Source organism: Xiphophorus maculatus, chromosome 13, assembly GCF_002775205.1.
Source record: "Xiphophorus maculatus strain JP 163 A chromosome 13, X_maculatus-5.0-male, whole genome shotgun sequence".
NCBI lineage: Eukaryota > Metazoa > Chordata > Actinopteri > Cyprinodontiformes > Poeciliidae > Xiphophorus > Xiphophorus maculatus.
The window spans coordinates 3266223-3289861 of NC_036455.1; the positions used below are offsets into that span (position 1 = coordinate 3266223).

The 23639-nt window shown below is 35.2% G+C and overlaps 1 protein-coding gene across 7 annotated transcripts in view; it reads left to right on the plus strand.

The window, feature by feature from the left end:
* Positions 1–244: 244 nt before the first annotated feature.
* The window catches only part of LOC102223359 (myocyte-specific enhancer factor 2D homolog), a 39966-nt gene continuing 16571 nt past the window's right edge, over positions 245–23639 (plus strand). For 4 of the 7 annotated variants that reach the window (XM_005796526.3, XM_023345127.1, XM_023345128.1 and 1 more), the window contains exons 1-5: positions 245–452; positions 14210–14569; positions 17799–18002; positions 19125–19262; positions 21288–21504. In XM_005796526.3, coding sequence (XP_005796583.3) covers positions 14516–14569; positions 17799–18002; positions 19125–19262; positions 21288–21504 — 613 coding nt within the window. In that variant the 5' untranslated portion in view covers positions 245–452; positions 14210–14515. The remainder of the gene's footprint in view (positions 453–14209; positions 14570–17798; positions 18003–19124; positions 19263–21287; positions 21505–23639) is intronic. The other 3 variants (XM_023345124.1, XM_023345126.1, XM_023345129.1) reach the window with 1 other exon arrangement.

Sequence of the window (23639 nt, forward strand, 5' to 3'; positions counted from 1 at the left end):
GTCTTATGGAAAACAGGCAGCGAACAGCAGGGCTACAGTGACATTTTCCCCACATGCAAAATCATGCAAAAGGTAAATACTCCGGCGGAGGGATACAAACACCATACCAGAACATGGCCGCCTCCGTCATGTCCTCTCTCTTGCGGGACTGCCCCTCAAAGGCGTTCTCGAAATCTGATTGGTCGTGAGTTTTGCAGTGAAGCCTCTCATTGGGTTGTTCACAGCTCAATCGCGTGCTAACGTCAATGACGCCGATCGTACACTGGGTACGCTTGTGTAGCCTGGGCGGACAGTGTGGTTACATCAATATAAAGTGGAATAAAATGCCGCGGATGTGTGTAATTAGAGACGCCTCTTCAACGCGATTGTATACTGCCTCTTAGTTAAGACGGGTCAACTCCGAAGAAGGCTGCGCCAGGGCTAATTTCGGGGTTTATCAGCAATATTTCAGGGTAAGTGGAGTGATACATTTCCGTCCTGCGTCTTTTTTTCCTTTCACGGTTGAAAACTCGTTTTATTATTCATTTATAGCAAAACGACAATCCTGCTCCTCTTCATTAATTACTCGTAGACATACAGTTAATATTACAACGGGAAGCGTTCACGATTTCCTCTAAAGTAGTGCGTAGTCCGGTTCGTCTTGCCGAGTTACACGGAGGGAGTGAGGAAGGTAATGGCTGTCGGGTCGGACTCGTAACTAGACAAATTGTGAAATGGCCTGGGTACAGTAACGTTAGTTTGTCCTTTTACTTTGCCAAGCAAGCGCCAGTAGAAGGGGCTCAGTTGAGGATATTTAATTCCGCTAAAATCGGGACACAATCTGACACAAAAAGCTGAGCTCCCAGCGCGTCAGATTAAATCTTGAAGGGTTTACCTGCCTGCCGTCAGTTGGCCTGTTCATTCTCCAGACTCCATCTGTCATCGCCTTCATCACACTTTGTTTTCCTCGTAGAAAAACTCTATTAGCCTCATGTGGCCCCCCACACATATCAGATTCCTACTGCAAATAAAAAAGATATTGCATTTTTTTTCTCTCAGCCTTGTAACAAAAGCTCATTACTGTAAAGGCCCTGAGGAAGAATACTAATATCCTCCTTCCTAGTTCTGCTTCTACAGGATTTAAATTAATATTAAAGTAGGTTAGATTTCATGCAGAAAAATCACGCAGTTTCATGTAGCAAGGGTCAATGTGGGTTGCTGATATTTGCATGGTCTTAGTTTACAGTAGGGCTAACTGTACCTGAATCAAACAGCATCTGGGCCACTCATTATGCAGACGGCAGGATGATGAATTCAGAAGCTTGATTTTTCTTTTCTTATTAACGATATAAAAATGTAAAGAATGCAACATTTTTATGGTGGATATTGTGTGCAAATTCACCACGGCTGTGCACATTATCAGGGTTTTTGTGAAAATCTGTTCATAGTTTGAAAAATTATTGTAGTTACGTCATTAAGAATGGAGACTGCAGCATATATGTAATTATCCACATCATTATTAATGTGTCAGTATTATTTGACAGCAAAATGGGCAGATTTTTATTATCAAACATTCCTGATAAATTGTAGTCTAAAGACAATACAGCCAGCTTTCAGATTACTGTAAACACTTTAAGAAATGTTTGTTGATGTTCATAAAAAAGGATAAATATCCTGAAGGTTGTTATTGTGAAGATTTGCAGGAACTCTTGTCTCTGTTCATGTTTTCTCCATGGTTTTTTAAAAATGTTTTTGAGGTATGCATTTGCGAGAAATTAACAATTTTCTTTATTCTATCATCCACTAACATAGATCCCATTTGTAGAAACTGGAGTATGGGCAAAATAACACAAAGGCGGTATTTTCAGACCTCAAACCAGTTCATTTTCACTGTTTAAAAACACAATATTTTGATTTCAACACATGAAGAGTTCAGAAATATATCCTAATGACTACATGAGTGGTTGTTCAAAATACTAACAAGCTAAATCAACAAACCAAACCATTCTGCAAAGTGCTGAGGTTCTGTTCAGACCTGGTATTAGCGCCATATCTTCATCTGATTCAGGTTTATTGAGTTATCTACCAACTCTTTATACTCTCAACCTTGTATGACAACAGAAAACATAAAGAGGAAATAGAGAATAAATAATGTGGGCCTTTACAAAGCTCAGCATCAATGCGCATAGATTTAAGCCCATAAAACAACACCGCAGTAAAGCATTTGTCGACTCGCTTGCACAATTTTATTTGTTTACTAATATGCACTGCTTAAATGTGTCAGAACATTCCAGAGATTTTGTTCTTTGCATGAATAATTTATAGTGCGGTGACCGCAGCAGTTCAATCAGCTCCAAAAACAACAGTTAAAAGAAAAATCACCCTTACAGTGTCCTGATATCGACCGTTCAATAAAACGCTGACTGTTCAGGGAAGATAGTTTTTACTGAGGAGGATTCCAACAAATAAAACCATGTAGTAGTTTTTTTTTTATCATTTAACTGAAACATGTAGTAGTTTTGAATCCACTGACAGCAGCACTGATTTTTGGCAGCAGATGTTATAAAACATTTTATTTGGTTGTTGTTGAAGATGTTCAGGTAATAATTGTGTTGTTGTTGGTCCTTCAGTATAGGGTTGTGGTAAACCAATATTTTAGTAATTGAGTAATCTATTGATTATTCTTACAATTAATCGAGTAATTGAATTAAAAAAAAAGGTAAATCTAACATAACAGCAGTATTACTATCGCATATCAACATCAAATATATTTTTCACATTTGAGCTTCCCTAACAATAACTTTTCTGTAGTTTAGAAAATTAACCTGTAACAATAATAGCTCACTTTCTAAGTTAACCTGAAGAAAAGTTATACAAATATTTTTAATTATATTCAATTTAATAATAAAGAGGCAGGCTCACAAATACACTTCTAAAAAATAGTCTACACTCCAGCTTTTAGTTTATACATTCATCTTCAGTCAGTTTAATAGATTAACTCTCACCTTGCCCAGACATTTATAGCTTTGTGTTCAGCAATAATAGCGACGGGATTTTGACACCTTCGTTCGTCACACACAGAAACATCTTTTTCGCACGATCTGGACCCAATTGGGTCACTCAGGACGCCAGCCAGTGCAACACTTACAGGGTTTCCTGCAGAAAACTTGCTAAGCCTGGTGGTAGGAGCGCTAGCATTCATAGGCCCATCATGTCTTTGAGTTAAAAATGTTTAAACTTTACAGGAAATGTGAAAATATGACAAGGTGATTATGTGTTATTAGAAGATATTATTTGCAATACTAAACACCAACTATAAAGTCTTAAAAAAGGGAAAGAAGAAAAAAGTTGTTTAAGTCGTTTCTTCCGAATTAAACAATTCTTAGCCTGGTGGGGGTGCAAGTAAAGCCTGGTGGCCTTCCAGGCTTATAAAAACCATGGGCAAATCCAGGGTTTTAACACTTGATCCTCTTTGGGAGTTGAATTAAAATTATTGAATGTCTGACATGTTGCATTTGATAGTCAATTAAACAAAAACAACAATAATAGTTTTATATTCAAGCTGCTGAATTACAATTACTTTGAATTACCAATCTTAAGAGTGGTGAAAAAAATTAATATAAAACAGCATTAATAACTTGCAAAAAGCAATAAAAGTTGATTTCTTATAAAAAATGTTTTATTGTTACTCACATGTTCTGCCCTCCATGAAATGTTATATTAAATAAAGTTATGTTTGTAAATGTAAAGTATAATATTTTCTCCATTTAAAAACAGCGAAAAAGAATATTTTGCCCTAAAGCAAAAATAAATTCAGCTATGATTCTTTCCCAAATGTAACATTGTGGTAAAATCCTGAAAATAAACATTAAATTATTTCTAGATATTGCTGGATTCTGGACCTTATATGGGTCAATTCAGCTCCTCTCTTTGAATCAAAAGACTAGGAAAGACAGGCGGATATTTATTCAAAGCTGGGTTTTATTTCCATTTCTCTAATGAAGGCTCATTGTTAGAAAGAGGCTGAAATATTTTCCTGCTTAGCTCTGCTTCTGCACAATTTGAATTGATGCAAAAGTAAATTTGATTTTATAGAAAGACATTTGACAAGCAAGGGTCTAGCCATGCCACTGATATTTGCATGATCTTATTTACGGCAGGCCAGCTGTACCTGCAGCAGAAAACAGGTGCCAGCCGGGACAGCGGCTTGGTTTTGATGAATTCAGAGGCCGGGTTTTCACTGCCTTAGCTGGGCAGATACCCAAGCTGCTGGGCTTGAAGTAGGCCACTTTTACAAGGTGATCTGCTGCTCTGAGGCGTCCCTGCAGATGGATTCACATTACAGTCTGCAGTTATGAAAACCCTCAGCGATCAGTTTATTGATGTGTGAAGCCAATATTAGGGATTGTGATGTCCCTCTGAACTCTACGTTAAAATCGTAGTATATTGTTAAGAAATTAATACTAAGTAGTTTTCTTTACATTATTTGAAGTCTGAGAACACAATTTTTTGGTATTTTGGCTAGGGATGGGCATTTATCATGATAATCTGTAAAAATGTTGACCTATTTTTGTCACAATAATGTGACAATGTTTAATATCCCCATAACTGTCTGTATTGTTTTTACTACTATTTTCTACAATGTTTGTTCAACAATAGTATCAATCAATGTAAAAAATATTATTAATTGCAATTACCGTGTGCAAATAACACTTCTTTATTTGACTTAAGTCCTAAAGAAGCATATTATTTTATTGATTTTCAAGAACTGTGTTTTTGGTACTAATCTACTATGGAGTTACAGCTGTGAAACGATCTAAAAAAAAAAAGAAGTGATAGACATTTCTTATTGTCACTTTTATCCTTAGTAGCACAAAATATCCTGATGAAACGTCTCCCACCCCTAATTTTGACCATCTTTTATTTTCTGCAAGTAAATACTCTCCATAAAAATATTTATATGTAGAAATTGGAATCAGTGTTGGAATAAAAAGCAGTAAAAACAAAGGAAGTACATTTTTATTATGTCTGAATTTATTTTCTGAATTTTTTATGTCTGAATTTAAAAATCTTGAGTTTGTTGAAGCCATGGTGGGTTTGGTAACTTTTATTAATTGCAGAATCTACTGTACTAATTGTTTAAGCTTTCATTGGGGAAAAATACATTTAAAAACAGTCAAATTAGACTAAAATGTAAAACAAAGATTTACTAATCAACCTGTCAAGGAGAAGCAGCAATTTCTGTTCCAGCTTTAAAAGTCATATTGCAGCACTGACAGCTGCCCCATCAATTGCTTAGCAACTGATCCAGTTGCCTCAGCAATCGTTTTGTTATCGTGTCTGCTTCACTGACTGGCATGAGCAAAAATCAGTTTTATAAATTTTAAATGTCACGTCATTGCTTCAGTTGCAAAAGCTCATTGCTTCATGTCAAAGTCTGAGTTTTTTCACTTTTAAAACATCACAAATCTAATTGGGTGTTGATGCAAAGTGTGACATAACTAGGAAGTGGCATAAAGAAAATGTAGTTTAATAAGTTAAAGGAAAAATAAATACATGTAAAATGTCCAATTCTATATTAGGTTGAGAGAAGGATGAGAAAATTAAAGAACCCAAACCTTGTGGAAAAAGTATATAATCCTTTATTTATCTACTGATTCAGATTTTTACTAATTTCTTTAAGTTAAAGGACAAGAATGAATAAAAGAGCCAAATTGGCTATCGATTTGTACATTAACACATTTTTATTAAAATTAAAAAACTTTACAGTTGGTGTTGGACTACATTTGCTATGTCTGAGAAACTGAATGAATAAAAGAAAATCAGATTTTTTAATTATTTTAGTTTTTTACATGTTAATGACCAATCAGAGCAGCTCGGTAGAAAATCGGTAGATCCTGATTTTTGACCAATACATTGGTGTGTCTCTGCACATCACAAATCATATCCTTAAATTTCCATATTTAAGACCATAACGGCAATGATTCAAGGAGAAAGTTGATATTTTAAATCTGCTCATTTGTTTGGACAACTTTAAAATCTGCTTTTATAAGGTTGTAAAATCTAAGATTCAGCTGACATTTATACTATGGACAAAAAGGTTTTGTTTGTTTATTTAACTAGAAACAGTTATTCTAAAATATTGTGTGCGTGTAATGAAATATATGACTTAAATATAAAAGGTTAAGTTTAGTTTGGAGTCGGATTTAAAATGGCTAACTCAAATAACTTTTCCTCATTTTTATCCTTCATTTTATAGTACTTTCAAGAAAAAAAAACAATAAAAAAACCAGACATCTTGCTAAGAGGAACCTGATCAGTGTTTCTTCTGTTTTTCAATTATTAATTAGTTTGAGATAACCTGAAATAGACTGAAAATAAGTCAAAATAAATGTATCTAGTGTATTTATATCAACTTTAGTTTGATGTTGTAAATGAGAACAAGTTCTGCGTTGTCTCACCTGGTTAAATAAAAGTTCAATAACATCTTCAGGTTGATGTGAAGTTCAATTGTCTTGGTGTAAATTTATGTTTTTCTGGTCTGTCTTGTGGATATTTATCCGTGATGTTTGTCCAAAAATCCTGACCTGTGCGAGTCCGGCACCACACGTTAATGTCCGACCCGTTGTACTTTCCATAGGCTACTCTATTAAAGGTCACTGGCACTAATTATGTTTTTCCAAAATGACAAATACTCACTCTAAGCCTCACTGTTTCATTTCTAATCAGAAAACCATTTTAGTGACTCATTTTTAGCTCCCATTCATCAGAGATTGAAGCAAAGTTGACCTCACTAACAAATTACTGTCACAATAAGCAATAAATCAATTAATCACATGATAAATCAAAATGAGCTCAGTAATTTCCATTTGGATGATCTATCCTTTTTCTCTTCCTACCAAAAACTGGATGATAAAAATCTTCACTCTGGTGTTTTGGTCTCAACTAAAGCTTTTTCGTTTACAGACTTCATAGCTCATTTTATTTGTTGTCTCTGTTGTTTTGTTTATTTACCTTTGTCTATTTACAATGTCTTCCAGGTCTGGTGTTAAATGTTCATTAGAATTTAAAATATATTGATCTTTGAGAATGTGATCTTGTATTATTATGCCATTATTATCATTATATTACTTGAAAAATATCTTAAATAAAATTGTTTGTTGTAATAACTTCTGGGACAATTTATCATGTCAGGCCTATGGATTACTTGATGCAGAATATTTTTAGTTTCTGCTCTGTGGATGCGGTGAATGCAGCTGTGCATTTTTAGTCTGGCTGCACGTGGGGCTTCATGCTGGCCAAGTGGCGACCTCATTATGTTTGTGTCCAATCAGTCCTTCGGCCAGGTCTTAATTGAGCCATCGGTGCCTTCGGGGAGGAAGAGAAGGGATGAACTTGTCAATTACAGTAATGAGAGGGCAGGCATGCAGAGAGCAGGCAGGGCAAGGCAGACAAGGCAGAGGCCTTGTAGTTCAGCCCCCATTTTAGTCTTTAATCAAAGATGTTAGTGATGCCTGAAACTTTTAAATAATCATTTTTCCCTCCAGAAAAGAGATTTTTCTGCATGTCGGGTTATGGGAGCTGCTGAGTTTAGTCACAGCCAGTAGAAGATGTACATTTTGCTATCCAATGCTAATTTGTTAACCCAAAAGTCTGCCAAGAGACGTACAGAAACAGAAAAGGAGATGCAGGGGTTTTGTTTGGCTAGTACTGGGGTAGTAGTACATATATAAACTGCCTACTGTATTCAGTCAATTAATCAAGTTTATTTGTATCGCACATTTCAGCACCAAGGCAGTTCAAAGTCCTTTACATAATAAAAATACAAAAGTCATAAAAAAACACCACAAATATTACATTTTGCTATCATTACACATCAAGATGTTGGTCAGGATTTAATTTAGTATAATTTAAAAGCGAGTCTAAACAGGTGGGTTTTTAGTCTAGACTTAAGAAACTCAATGTTTCAGCTGTTTTGCAGTTTTCTGGAAGTTTGTTCCAGATTTGTGGTGCATAGAAGCTGAAAGCTGCTTCTCCATGTTTGGTTCATTTTTTACTTAATCTGTAATGCTGGACAGAAAGTCTGTTTTTGAAAAGAAAAAACATCCAGGCTTTCATGATTCAAGTACCTCGATTATTAAAATTCCTCGAGGAAAATTTACCTGCCTTGATGCTTCGTTAATTTATGTTTTATTATTTTGTGCACCATTTTCCGGCCGGAACATTATTTGCGTTGCGCGGAGCTCTGACTTTCTCCTCTGAGTTGTTTACGAAAGCTAAGTGTTAGCGGCATAACGTCCAATTTTCAAGTTCGGCCCGTGGGGATTTTATTGATTAATGATAATGCCTGGGTTTTCATCGTTTTTGGGGGACCAATAGACATCCTTAAAATGACTGGCGCGATGCCTGGAGTACGGCAGCCTTTCTCCTCGGGAGCTACTGGTTCAGAGCGAACAGCGGGAAGAGCGCTGCAGGAGTATTTATACAGGTGAGCAGATAGACTGAACACAGCGGGGAGCTGAGTAGTTGATGGTTACAGTGTAAGTGTAGCTTTACGGACAAACGGTACAACAAATTTTATATCATCCCCGTCTCAACAAATGGGTGGCGGAAATCATCGTGGCGGTACATGGCTGGTAGATGAGTTTCTGAGTGTAACGAACGAAGGTGGCAGAAATATCCCGTATTGCTCCCCCCCATTCTTACGTTCGTCTGTCCCTGGTCTATTTCCTCCTCTCCACCCCCATCTTACGTTCGTTCGTTCTCCTGCCCCCCACCACTCCAAGCTCCCAACTCCAGGCGACATTTCCAGGATTCTCATACCCAGTTTGACAGGTATGGTGAGAATTCATCTATTAAACTGACTGAAGATGAATACATAAACTAAAAGCTGGAGTATAGGCATTTTTTATAAGCGTATTTGTGAGCCTGCCTCTTTATTATTAAATTGAATATAATTTCAGATCTTTGTATAACTTTTCTTCAGGCTAACTTAGAAAGTGAGCTATTATTGTTACATGTTAATTTGCCAAACTGCAAAAAAGTAACTGTTAGGGAAACTCAAAAATGAAAAATTGGATTGATATTAATATCCGATAACACCGGTGTTATGCCAGATTTGCCAATATTTTTATAATTCTTTTATCCGATTACTCAATTAATTGTAAGAATAATCGACAGATTACTCGATTACTAAAATATTTGTTTACAACAGCCCTAGTTCACGCGCATATTTTGGTTTGTTTCCAAGAAAATGTGTTGTGTGGTGGGAGAAGCTTACAAGGTCTTATTATGAGTTCGCACTTACGTTTTTGAAAAGTTTGAAATGTTCTGACCAGAAAGAATGCTGTCCTTATTTTTGCACATTTGCAAAAACCTTGCAGTGTCAATTGTACACTTTTATATCAATATTTTTGGAAGGTAATGTTACCAGTTTTTTATTGCCAAATCCAGAGTTCTTAATATTGTTTATGTGTGGAATTTATGTAGAAAACTCAACATCAAAACAAAGAAAATACAGAAATGCAGATAAAATATCCAGTCCAGTATGTCTGACAAAGAGAAGCAACAATTTCTTAGATTTCTGAAGAAGCTTTAAATGTCATAATGTTAACAGCTGCCCTATCACTTGCTTAGCAACTTGATCCAGTTGCCACATCATATCTCTAAATATAGTGCAGGGCTAGAAGAGCGAGCCCAGCTCTGAAACAAGCATTTAAAACAACTTAACCTTCTGAAACATGTTGCACAAAGACTGGCAGGCTGACAGGAACACGGAGCGGATGATGAAAACAGGTGGGACAGATCGGAGTTACCAGTCTGGTAACCCAGTCCAGTGGGGCCAAAAATAACAACTGGTTTCTTAATAAGTCATGTTTATCAGAAATGGGGGTCTAGCAGGGGCTTCAGGTTGGTCTCATCCAATCTCTTGCGGTGCTGATAATGTGCGGGGTTGTTACTGGGAGAAAAAGTTGAGATGTTTGATCCTCAGGCGGTGAGCGATTGTTTCTGACTCACAGTGAGTCCAGCTCAAAACTGGGCCGCTGAGAATCCAGCACTGTAAATGCTTGAAATAGTCCAAGTGTGTTGCTCTAATAACATTTGATATTATTATTAGTGGCAATTGAATACACTAGGGTCTTTATTATAAGTGGGAAGCAGAGTAATTTGGGTGTTTTAAGGATTCAAAATGTAAATTTCTTATTACAATTCAAGCTGGATCTGTGGTAAAATGTGGGACGTTTGATGCCACATGAGCGCCGTGGTTCAGCTTTTAATATTTTCCATCTGGCTTGACAACAATCCCAGAGGAAAGCAGGAACATGTAGGGTTAAAACTGGAAGAAAAACAGATTAGAAAAGGACTGTGGATGCACATCCACAGTGTTTTACTTTCAATTTAATAAATGAAACTAGAAAATTGCGGGACGATGCTGCACAAAAGGTCAAATGTCACGCTCATCACTTAGTTTTTGTATTTGCCGTAGTTTTCGTGTCATTGTGTGTAGTTGGAGTGTTTGGCTTTAATTTAACATTTTGGTTGGTCTGTTGACCAACGTTGATGGTCTGATTGAAATAGAGGTGGGGTTTATTTATTTGCTCTCTAATCCATGTATTTGTTCCTGCAAATTAATCTATTAATTACGAAATAAATCCATAAATTAATTAAGGGCATAATTTAATATTAACTAATGGGGTTTGGATAATTTACTGTGATATCCTTTTGCAGTCATTCCCATTTTGAGGCATCCATTTAGGGTAATTAACCTTCAGGATTGTTTTTTGTTTAATTAGAGGCTCCAATTAACCTGTTAATTTAGCAGAAATATGTAAAAAAAAAAAAAAAAAGGTATTGCTTGTGGAAAATATAACAATACTATATTGTTTAGTACTAAGATGCAATTATCTGAGTTACCTGGGTTCTGGCGTCTGAGGATGTTTCATTGTTTCATTATTTAAGAGCAGAGGTTCTGCTCCTCTCAGCTGGATTTAATCAAGCACACCAGCCACCATATATGCAGCGCATCCACCATGCACCTGACTGAGTTTAATGAAATGTTTATGCTGAAATGGTGATTAATATATGCCTAATTTTGCAATCCAGCTGTGAAGCTAAATTACTGTCACAGGGGAATTGAAATATCACTGCAGGTAGGAACAGTGCAGCTGAATATAGACTAATTCTTCACTTGAAATTACTTAAAAAGGAAAAACATTTTGTTAAAGCATATACTAAAATAATTTTTTCCCACTAGTTTTCCATTACTAATATCAGAATGTGCCTGTTTGGTTTGAATAACTGCTTTCACTCTGATCAATATTTATTTGTGACTAAAATGTAGATGTAGAATAAACTAGGGATGCACAATATATCACAAATATATTGTCATTGTAATATGAGTGTGTGCAATATTCGTATCTCAAAGGATTGTTTTGAGTGCATTTGTATGTTTTATGCTAATGCAATGTTTAGGCATATATCACAGGGTTTATATGCCTAAAATCTTCTCGTATTAAACCGAAACACCCCTGAGAGTTGAACTGAAAATCTGTCCAATCACATCAGAAGAGTTTTTGCCCCCAACTAACAAATATGGCCGCTGAACGGAGAGCGTACCGATAGGTGGAGATGTTACTGCGTTATTGACCTTTGAATAAATAGAAATACCTCAAGGTTTTTGGCAGGAATGTGACGCCATAGTTTATGCTCTGCTTCTCCCCTTCACCTGCTAAAGTTTAAATTAGTGAAAGGAAACAAAATCTGTTTAAAAACAGAATCTGCAGTTTTTAATAAGAAATAATTTAGGAATTTTTTGTGAACTGTGATGACATTACGTCATCACAATTTAATTAAATAAATGTAATTAATTAAAATTCCTGCAGTTTGAGCCTGAAGTATATAAAATACTAACAGGTTAAAGAAAGTCGCATCATTAAAGATCAATTTAAATGTGCAAAATACAACTTAGAAACTATATTTATCTAAATGTAATTCAGGATTTTCCAGGTAAAGATTTTCTCTCCTTGCAAAACTAAATGTGTGTTTTCTCAGCTGTGTGTTTTATCTGCGTGTAGTGAGCTCCAGTAATGAAGTAATTGGTTTAAACTTTGTTCAGATTACTTAAAGCTCTTCATAATTCAAGTGTGAATGTGCTCACTGGCCCCTCGATACTATTTACACACTGTTTACAGATAGCATTAATATGCATATCATTTGGATCTATTTTAATTTTCCTGCTGTGCATGCAAATGTCTTCCTACATTTTCCATATCCTGTTTGCTTAGTCAGGTGGAGAACATCCTTACTGCAGCTTCATTGAACTAAGCAATAGATTTAAACAATAATGAAGCGTAATACATCAATCTTTATGTAGAAATGTACAAACTTAAACAGTGGAATCAGCTTGGGTTGTCGTAACGTCTGGAATACGTCCATAGGAGATTTGCTCAATGTGTATCAGATTTCCTTTCCGTTTATGCACCAGATTTACTTCTGCTGTGTTACATTAGAATATCGGTTTTGAGAACCTAAAGCTCTGGCTTTGTGCTCACAGCTGTCGCGTTAACTCGGTGCAAGATGAGCAAATTAAAAATCATTGGAGGCTCTGTTCTTTTGTGGGCGCCATGTTAGCTGATAAAACTAATAAATAAATAAAAAAATTAGGGTTTCTTTAAAGAGAGGACATAAGCTGAGTGGGTGGGCCCTCACATTGTTCACGTTGCACCTTGACCTCATGGTCTGTGCATTACACTTGTTTTTTAACATTCTATTTCAACCGAACATTAGTTCTCTGTTATTTTTTTGTACATTATCACACCCTAATGTGATAAATTACTGTTTAATAAATAAACAAACTACTCTAAAGCTGCAGTATGTGACTTTTATGAAAATATTTTTTTCACATATTTGTTGAAACTGTCTCTATGTTGTGACAGTAAGGCACATATGACAAACTTGAGGCCCACGGGCCAAATTTGGCCAGCAGTAGCTTTTTATGTGGCCCTCTTGACTCCAAATTACCTCAGTATGTTCCTCCAGTTTTTCATAAATCTGCAAAAATCAAACTGAATTCAAGCAAAATCAACAGATCCCCACAGTTTTTATGATTTCACTGCAAATGGTTCTCAAAATTGACCAAAAACATAACTTGGCTCGATGTCAAGTTATAGTCAGTGACCAATACAGCAATTCATAAAAAGTCACATTTAATGTAACACATTAGTGCAAATATTGTAAAATTTCCTTACAAATATTTCTAAATTAGCAACACAAAATCTGCGATTTTGATTGCAAAAAAACACAAAAACAATAACAAAATCCTGGACGGACTGATTGGTGTGAAAAGATGTTAAATATTATTTAATTTTAAGAAACGCTTATTGAGTGCTGAAACAACCGGCTGTTTATTGATTTTTTTTTAAAGCAGTTTAATTGGTTTTGTCAACACATTCTGGCACAACTGGCCCTTTAAGAACATTCAGATTTTAGATACAGCACAAATTGAAAATGAGTTTGACATTCCTGCCTTGCCCCAGCACTTCCAGCGCTAACTAGAAACAACCAATCAGAGCCAGGAGGAGGGTGTTAGTGCTGCCCATCATCCTTGTGGATGCACCACTTCTCTCCCCCTTTCTCTCTGCTATGCTGCAGCTAACAGAATCTGTCGTGAATCCTCAGTCTAGGTATGATGGCAGACAAATGATTTCCCTTGGACATTAAGTTGTTTAGTTCCATTAGCACACTGAGCAGCGCATACAGAAGGATGATTGATAGGAGTAAGACTTTCCCTTTGGCTCTGATTGATTGTTTTTGACTGGTGCATTTCTTCAGTAGCACTCAGAGGAATTGGATTATTTCACAGATTGTCTCATAAGAAACTGACACAACATGATGACACTTTGAACAAATATGTAAAAAAAACTACGGATGCGCCGATATGAACATTTAGGCTGATATTGATATCCAATATCAATACTGCTGTTTTGGCTGATAACCGATATTTACCTATATTGTATATATTTCTCTACTACTTTGACACCTTTTGAAAATAAAACTAGACAGACGGCAACAAAATGGAAAGAAAAATTGGTTGTTAATATCAGCCCAGGTGCCAATATATCGCGCATCTCTATAACAACCACATAAATAAAAAAAGTTATGTAGCTTTAACACTCATGATTTACATTTCAAGGGATATTTGGTGAATGTTTTGTTTCTTTCGTTTACGCAGGAGAGGAGTGACGTCCTCCATGCCGCAGCAGCTGCACACATCAGTCCCCACTGAATAAAAAATGAACTGAGGACCTCTTCCACATTTCCACGTCCCAAATCGCTGCTTCTCTCCCGCTGCCCTTTCAGAGCAAGAGTTAACCGTGTTGCCTCACCACACCTGGACACAGAGATGCGCGTGCGTGCATGTCCTCGAAATGCATGACTGTGTTTGAGCGTGTTTCTGCTTCGCGTCCGTACTCATCTTCAGAGAGGCACTTTTCCACTTGACTGACTTCAGCGTTAGTGTTCACGACTACAAAGCATAATGGGGAGGAAAAAGATTCAGATCCAAAGGATCACCGACGAAAGGAACAAGCAGGTGAGTCACTGCTGTGAAACAAAGGATTTTATGTTATTTTGCGTTCTGTTTGGTTTACTAATCTACTCTAGAAATAAAAAATCTCACGTTTTGAGTCATTTTATGATTCATCAAAAGTGTTTGAATTTAATTAGTAGTGATGGCTGTGTGTTTATAAAAGCATAATTATTCTAGAAAATTTGCAACAATTATTGGGATATTTGAATTTATCTTGGATAAATGAATTAAAATCCCTTGAATCTTCGATCCAAATTCATCTCTTATCTCTGACACTTTAGCACTTTTGTTTGGTTTTGCAAATTCATGCCAAGGACTTGCGTGTCTTATTGTTTTCTGGAGGCTAGAGAGAGATTTTTCTTTGTTTCTTGAATATTAGGAGGCTTTACAAAATGTTAGAAACAAACTGAAAAAAAAGTCCATCATGTGAGGCAGGATGTGATGGTTGTAGCAAAATTTGTTACAAGGTGGTCCTCTTCGTTTTTCCATTTTGCGTCTGAAAGTCACAGCAGAAAGCCTGAAGTCACAAAACTATAAATGCTACAAAAAAATCAATAATTGGATTTTCTGTTTCGTTTGTCTAGTTTTTAGAATATCAAGTTTTGTAGGATAAAGCTTCAGCCACTGCTTCTCATTACTGTAAATTAAGGTCAGAGAAACACATCTACAAGTAGACGTAGGCTTAACATTAGGAAATGTTGCTGGGTCTGACTTTTTCGCAGCACATCGAGCAATTTTATGCGACGCTGTTTGGTTCTTGGCCATGTGGATCACAAAGCTATTTTCCCCAAGCAGCTAAAAATACTAAATTTAATACACATCATGTCATGCACATAGTTGTCAGTTTTTACAGGCTGGTTGCAGGCAGACCGAGACCGATTTAAAGTTCTGAGTTTCTCAGAATTGTACGCAAAATACATTTGTCTTGCTAAATATGCAGTATAATTAAACAACAATCTCAATGCAAGTTAAAGTTGTCAAGCTTTATTGCCTGTCACAATAACAATTTTGCTGGATTAAATTATTGCGATGAACCATTTTTAATTAATATAGAACTAATAATGGATTATTAATGCAAGTAAAAAGAACATAACTAAACAAATTAATTATTCTCCACAGGCTTCTTCATCTGACTTCATCTGAAACTACAGAAAATTAAAACTTTTCTAGCAGTTTAGAATGATATGGGAGTTTATTTTTCGACATTTTTGCATTCTTATTTTGAGTCCAAATAAGAATGCTCTTAATGCCCCTTATCAGTCTTGACTTGTAGTTTTTTTGTGATAAGACCAGAAAATATCTGCATCAGTTACAATAAACTCACCAGCAACAGGATTTATTTGTGCATTGAACATTTTCAGCTCTTTGCATTTCACTTTTTGGATAGTGAATTGAACTCTTGTGCGGCGCATTGAGTATTTTCGCTCCCGTTACAGAACTGTAGGCAGTAAAGAAACCAGTTCCAGCTAATCCACAACATCCCCTCCCACCCAAAAATAAAAACAACAAATATCCTGTTAACCTCAGACATTCTGGGATATCACATGTTTATCTTCAGCGGATGCCAGCTGCCGAGAATAGATTTGAGTCTGGAGTCGTTTAAAGAGTTCTCGCCAGTATTTGTGTGAATGCTACGCACAAATATTGGGCTTTGTCTGTAAAAGCAAACTGTTTGCTGAGTTGTTTAATAATAGATGTGGAGTCTTGGTTTGTGCAGAGCAGGGATTTGGTACGTGATGCATCTCTGATTGGCTTTCAGTTTGGATTAAACTCTCACTTTTCCACGTTCTTTTTCCTTTTTTTCCTTTTTCTTCTAGTAAAGATGAAAAGTTGATTTATGTTTTCATCAAACCACCAGATATTTGTATCACATGCCCTCAATTCCAGCTTGTATTTTTTTCTTTCTTTTGCATTTTTAAAGCACAGACCTTCTGTTCTTGACAGAAATTCAGGCTAATTTTGTTAAACATTGTACTCGATTGTTGCTCTTTTGCTGGATTGCAGCCAGAAGCTTTCCACATAGTTTAAGAGGGAAACTGTTATTTTATTCAACTTTTCTTCAAAATAATAGAATTTATACAGAACAGTTAAAATCAGAGTTGTATTAATCTCCACTCAATTGTTTTGGAAGAGGTAATTTGTGATAATTTAGTTTATTTTCTCAATGAACATTTATTAATTTTCTTATGTAATTGTTTACAAATTCACATTCTGTCTTTCTTGATAAACGTTTTGTTTGTAAACAAAAACAAACTTTGATTCTCTTGGGATTCAACCCCTCTATGCTTAATACACTGAAACTCTGTGAATTATTGATTAGTAAAAAATCATTCAGCCACAAGACCATTAAAAAATATACATTGAATTATATAAATATGGACACAGAGTTACATAAAATACATTTTCTGCTCTAGTCATTCACTACTAAAAGAAAACACAAAATAAAAAATATAATTTTTCATATTTGTAACATGGTGTGTTTTTAAGTTGTTTTCTTGAATAATTAAAGAATTATTACCAACAGAACATATGTTTGAAGGGTTTTAATAAATAAAAAAATCATTTATAGCAATTATGACTTTCAAAGATTGATAAAAATGAAACATCTTTTTAACTAATCATTGAAATGTAGGTTTTGTACTGATTGCTTTTTTATTTTTATACTTTTGCTCAAAACCAGTTTTTGTCTTCTGATTTTTTTTACACATGTCTGTTCCTTTATGTCTGTCTTAAATAGTAATGTCTAGTCATTTTGGCCCTTTCCATATCCCTACTTTTACCAAAAAACTCCCAAAACAACCAAAAATGGAAATTAGTAGTTTGCTACAGGCAGTTTCTACCCACACGGGGAACATTTTGTTTCTGCTTTGGGAGCCAAAGGATTTAAAGTAGTTCCTATAATCCAGTCTTAGTCTACAGTAAGAGAAAGTGGTTATACGCCTCAATAAAACAAAGTCGACCAGTAGGAATCCCTTTTAGCTCTTTTATTTAATATGTTACGTTTTGTTAAAGCTGACTGGACTAACTGTGGTATAAAATACTCCACTATTCTTCAAAAAATACTTGACCACCAAGAGAATTATAAACTGGAAAAGGAAAGCTGAAAAGTGAGCTTCGTTACACTAGTAACGACATACAATTAAAGTAATTTTAAAAAATGGTGTAAAATCTGAAAATTGCTCCTCTAGCAGTCGTTTCTTTCATTAAAATTTTTTGCTCCGTTCTCTCTCAGGTCACATTCACGAAGCGAAAGTTCGGCTTGATGAAGAAGGCCTATGAGCTGAGTGTGTTGTGTGACTGTGAGATCGCCCTGATCATCTTCAACCACGCCAACAAGCTGTTCCAGTACGCCAGCACCGACATGGACAAGGTTCTGCTCAAATACACGGAGTACAACGAGCCGCACGAGAGCCGGACCAACGCAGACATCATTGAGGTAAATTCATCATGTCCGCCGCTTCCTGAGGGGTTTTCTGTCACAAAAGCAAATGGTTTTAACCTGGATAGATCACGCTCCTGCTTTAAATTAGTTTCTGTTCAATTAAAAATAAAAATCTAGAAATAAAATCTATTTCTGGATCCATCAGTCAATTTACTCAGGTCCATAAAATTCAGATAAAAATTTGTGACATTTCCTTTGACTCATAAGTGGGATAGTATATTCATTCCTTCATTTCCTGTTGGATTCAAACAACCTACACAACATTTTTTGTTTTTTTGTCTTTTCTAAAGTACATAAAGAGAAATAATCATAGGTTAAAGTTGGAAATGGCAGGTTAGACCTCAAATAAACTCATATATCATGAATTTCCTACCAAACTGATGATGTTGAATCTAATATAATTGTTTTGTACAACTGAATATGTGACCTAATGGCCTTTATTAGAGCTAAATACACCCTATTAGCTAGTAATTTAAAATATGACATGCAGTTATGTCAGAAATGAGGAGCTTATTTTATTTATTACCTTTCAATATTTACACTCCAGGTAAACGTGGCAAAAATTGACTTGTTTTGCCCACTTGTGAAAATTTGATTCTTTTAATTTAATGACAGTCTGAACAACACAAATCTATTTATTTTTTTAAATCAGACCCAGGTTACTTTTAATATTTAATCCAGTATCTGATGTCTTTAAAGTGACATCAGTGTGAACTGTTGCGTCTCATTTCATCTGACATCATGATCGGAGAGAATCGACAAGATAAACGTAAACAACAGACCAAACAAACATGGCGGATGTTGTAGCTGCTGCTCTGTCTAATAATTACACACTGACTCAATTTTTCAAAGTTGCAGGTTTTAGCGTGCTAATGACCACAACATGCTACTTCCTATTACTAGAGTTTGTCCCCTTCAAAATAAAATTCCTGCAGCAGCCTTATAAGTATATACAGCAGAGGCTGTTTCAGAATTGACAATCCAGCCCTCAACTTGAACTCATTTGGGATATTCATGTTTGCTAAACTTTATTTCTAAGCACTCATAGAGTCTACAGCTTATCTTAAACTGCACTGGTTCATTGAATATTGTTTCTCTCCCTGATTTGGTTTCTAGACTTTGAGAAAGAAAGGTTTCAACGGCTGCGACAGTCCAGAGCCGGACGGCGAAGACTCAATTGACCAAAGTCCTCTGAATGACGACAAGTTCCGTAAAACCACGGAGGATCTGGACGTCCTCTTCAAACGCTACGGCGTAAGAGCTTTATTCTTCTTACTATTCCTTTTGATTTGTGGAAGATAGGCGGCATTATTTTTAAAATCTTCTCTCAAGAAGCAGTAAGTGAGAGTTTAACTTTATAAATTCAAAGATTTCAACCCGTTGTTTGTCTGTATTGTTGCAACCTCAAAGTTCAGTTTTCTCCCTTTCAAGTAAGATTTTTATGCTCTTTTATGGAATTTAATGGATATTTTAAAAAATAAATAAGCATCCAAAATTAAAATGGATGTGGAAGTAGAAATTAAAAATATGAATTGCAGTTTATTTTAAAAATCTCCAAGTTTTTTCTATTCTGTTGTGATGGAGAAATAAATCAAACATTATTTTTGTAGGTTGACTTATTTTAATGTGCTGACCTCAACAAGAGGGTTAGTTGATTTAATCTTATTACACATTTATCATTCAAAAAATGATAAATATTTTGTTTTTAATTTTAATAAGATTTTCTTTCATCACTTTCCTTTGTTTTAAAGGCATTTGAACCACATTTTTGGCACATAAGGTGATGTTGTGAACCGACTGGAAGAAGTTGATTACAGTTTTCTCTGGCTTCCAAGAAAGATGAAAAAAGAGACTAAAACTTCACAAAAAAGATAAATATTCTGCACAATTAGCACAATTTTATTTGACATTGTGTTTTAAATCTGTGTCAAAATCAGAAATGAAGATATCAATATTGGCACTGTAGTAGTTGTAATATTGTTTTAGGGCTGCGATTAACGATTGTTGTAATTGTTTATTCTGATAATTAATCAGATAAAGTAATTTACACATTATGCAGATTTTTCATTTAACTACTAAGTCCTTTAGGACAATATTAGTAAACCTTAAAAGATTCAAGTAAAAAATAATTCCCTTTTAAAATCATATTTTTTAACAAAGTTTGAACTGGATAAAACTACAACTATGGGGTTTGAGCTGTTTTGGGATGAACATAATAAAAAAATGTTTATCTTAAATGCAAAATGTATCTTATTTTTATACAGTTTTGGCTTACTTGTTCAGAAAATAGCCTTTTTTGAGTTTGTATTCTCTCCTTAACAATTAATCAATTACTAAATTAGTTGCAGATTATTAAAAAAATTTATTAATCATAATTCATCTGATTAATCGTTTTAGTCCTGTAGTATTTTAGCAAAAGTTATAGCATTAAATGTTTAGGTAAACCAATAATTAATCATGCAAGCATCTTTTTTGCTCGTTACACAGTGAAACTGTCATTTTTATTTTAAAAAAATTTATATATTGATAATCACGTACAGAAAACCTGCTAAGCCTGGCGGTAGGGGAATTAACATTTTTTAAAAGTTGACAGAAAATTTGAAAATATCACTTGATAATTATGTTTTATTGTTTAATACCGAAACACCAACTATAAAGTCTTAAAAAATAAATAAAAGAAGCAGAAATTAAAAAGAAACTGAAATAGACAATGCTTAGCCTGGCGGTGGCTCAAGTAAAGCTTGGTGGCCCGTGTAGTGGGAAACTTTTAAGGTTACTATGATTATTAGCTGAATCTATGCATAGCAGTTTTATAGTTCAGTTTCTTTGGTCTTATCATTACAATTAAGTCATTGAATTGTTTCTTTATCTCTCATGGCTCTTATTGAACGAAGACGTGTGCTTGCTGTCTGCTGTCCATTCTGTAACCAAGTAGATTATCAAACTATGAGATTGGAATGATATAAAACTGTAAGCTGTGTTCTCCTCGAGGCTTTCTCCTGACTGCGTTCAGTGAGCAGAGACTTGGAACGCTGTAAAGCCTTCAAATAAATACCAATTAAGAATATATTCTTTCTCTGGTTCTTGAAACAGTTTTGCCTCACTCTTTGTTAAAGGAAAATTTCCACAACCCCGCCAGGCTTATAATACTTTAGGGAAAACCCTGACATACCAGCTAAAAGTGTATGAATAAATAAAGTAATACCTTGCACTTTAAAGCTATGTGTGACGCATGGTTGTTATTTAATTTGTTGTCTAAGTGTGAATGTCGTCCTGCAGCAGACGGCGGCTCCGCCTCAGACCTTTTCCATGCCAGTCACCGTCCAGGCGTCCAATCAGAGCACACTGCACTTCAGTAATCCTGGCAGCGCACTGGTAACTACCTCCTATGTCACATCATCATCGCTGACGGATACCCACCTCCTGTCGCCACAGCAACCGGCTCTCCAGAGAAATACAGTGTCTCCGGGGTTGCCACAGCGACCGGCCAGTGCAGGTGAGCATGCAGCGAGACGCAGCACAAAGAGGCAGAAAATGATCTGCAGCCGCTTTTTACTTTTACTGAGAGGTTTCTGTTTATATCATACATGGGTAACAGGTCTTAATCAACGCTGTTAGGTGATGCATCCAATTAAATTATTAGATATACTTTTTAAAAAAATCTAATAATATCAAGTCTTTGTTTCTGGATTGTGGTTTAATTATGCTTTTTTAAGTGGAAAGGAGTTAAAGACGCATATGAATGAGAAAACTCAAAACCACCTGGTCAGTCAGTGTCACATTCAAAACCAGCTTCTTTTTTTTAAACTTTTGGTACTTTTGTGTCCCTCTAAAACAGGCAGGGTTCATTGCAGCGCAGGGAAAATGTTAAATATTGATTTAAGTTTTGAAAGTAATTATCTTAAAGCATAAACAATCTATTTTACAAAACTATATCCTGTTTTCTCAAACTTTTTTTCCATGCAAAAATAGGATTAATTCGTATATTTTTGGACAGAGATTTTATCTGTATAAAATACCCGGCTGTGTGTAAATTACTCTTTATCTTATACTTTCATAAATCTAATTCTCAAAACTTACTTGAAATGAAACTATAAATATGAAATTATTTTAGAAAATAAGCTAATCTGTGTTCTGCTTGACATTGCACATATGTAGCCAGGTCTTTATAAAAACAAATATAAAAACAAAGAAATAATATCATAAACACCAGACTGCTTACAAAAAAGTTTTCATCAACATGAGTGTTGTTTCAAACACTCCAAACCCCTAGGGGGCAGCATAGCAATGTCAGCCAATCAGATTGCTTCAAAACAACCACGACTTCCTGTTAGGATTTAAACATGGTGCCAGGAGGTTTGTTTAGGTGGACAGATATAAAAGTTAAACTACTTTTAAATGACGTATTTGAATATAAAGTTATAAGAATACAAGATAATGTCAATTGGGATTCACGTTGAAGCAAGTTTTTGGATTTCTTGCGTATTTGCTGCAGACAGTAGTGCAAACACAAACCCACAGTTTTCTCAAATCTCCACTTTGGTTGGAGTTTTTATAAATAATAATTTTTAGTGACATTAAACAGAGGTTTTATGTGGATGAAAGGCCAAATGCATAAAAATAATACATTTGTTTTCCCAATAATGTGGTGCGTGTGTTTATCAGCATCATGTGTGAAATAAGAACCAAATTATCTGGTTAAGTGCAAATTTTGAACAAATTTCAGTCTCAAAATCATAAATTTAAACAGTTTAACATGTAGCAAATGCGAATTTAAGCAGTTTAATATGTAGTAAATTTAAAGGTCTCTGTCCTGGAGTAAAAAGCTAACCTAGCTGTGTTCAGTGTTTGAGTCTGTTTTGTGTTTTCAGTGAGTCGTCAGCCCATCCTCTGTTTCTGTGTGGGCGTATTGTGATGAAACTCATAGTTGGTCACTAAAAGGCGAGAAAAAATAAAACTGTATCATGTTACTACTGAAGCAATCAAAGCTTCCTGGCATTTTGAACCCATTTAATGAAGCTGGGTTTTTCTCTGAGCTACAGCCTTGGTGTTGGAGAACGTTCTTCACACACTAAAAACTTTTTTAATGTTCTGATTGTTTCTGTCCATGCTAATCCACTGAACCAGAAACTTTTTGTGTTGTAGAACTTTCTAATTTTAAAAGTAAGCCTTGCATTTGGTTTCTTTTTTAATATTTATTGATAAATGCACATTCAAATACCTCAGTGCCATATGCTTCACTATCCTTTAAAAAATGAGGACCAGAAATTTGTGCAAACTCTACAGAAAATAATCTGCCTGCTAAATCCCCAGTGTTCTGCACATAGAGTGGACGTTTTATTTAGTGCTGGGGAATAAAATAATTAAATGAACACTTTAAAATGGGGGCTACTATTATTAGAGCAATTTTACAAAATACCCCAACCAGTAGAGTAAACATGATTTGCATTATTTTATGCTTTCCATGTGTTTTTACATCAATATCTTGCTAGCTGATGAATTGTCATTTATTTGTTTTAGTTGGGATGCATAATGTCTAAAAATGTGTAAGGGAATTGTGTGTTTATTTTGTAGTGTGTAGTTTATGTCATCCCTTTGAAAATAGATGCAAGTTGTTTTAAGTTCAAGCTT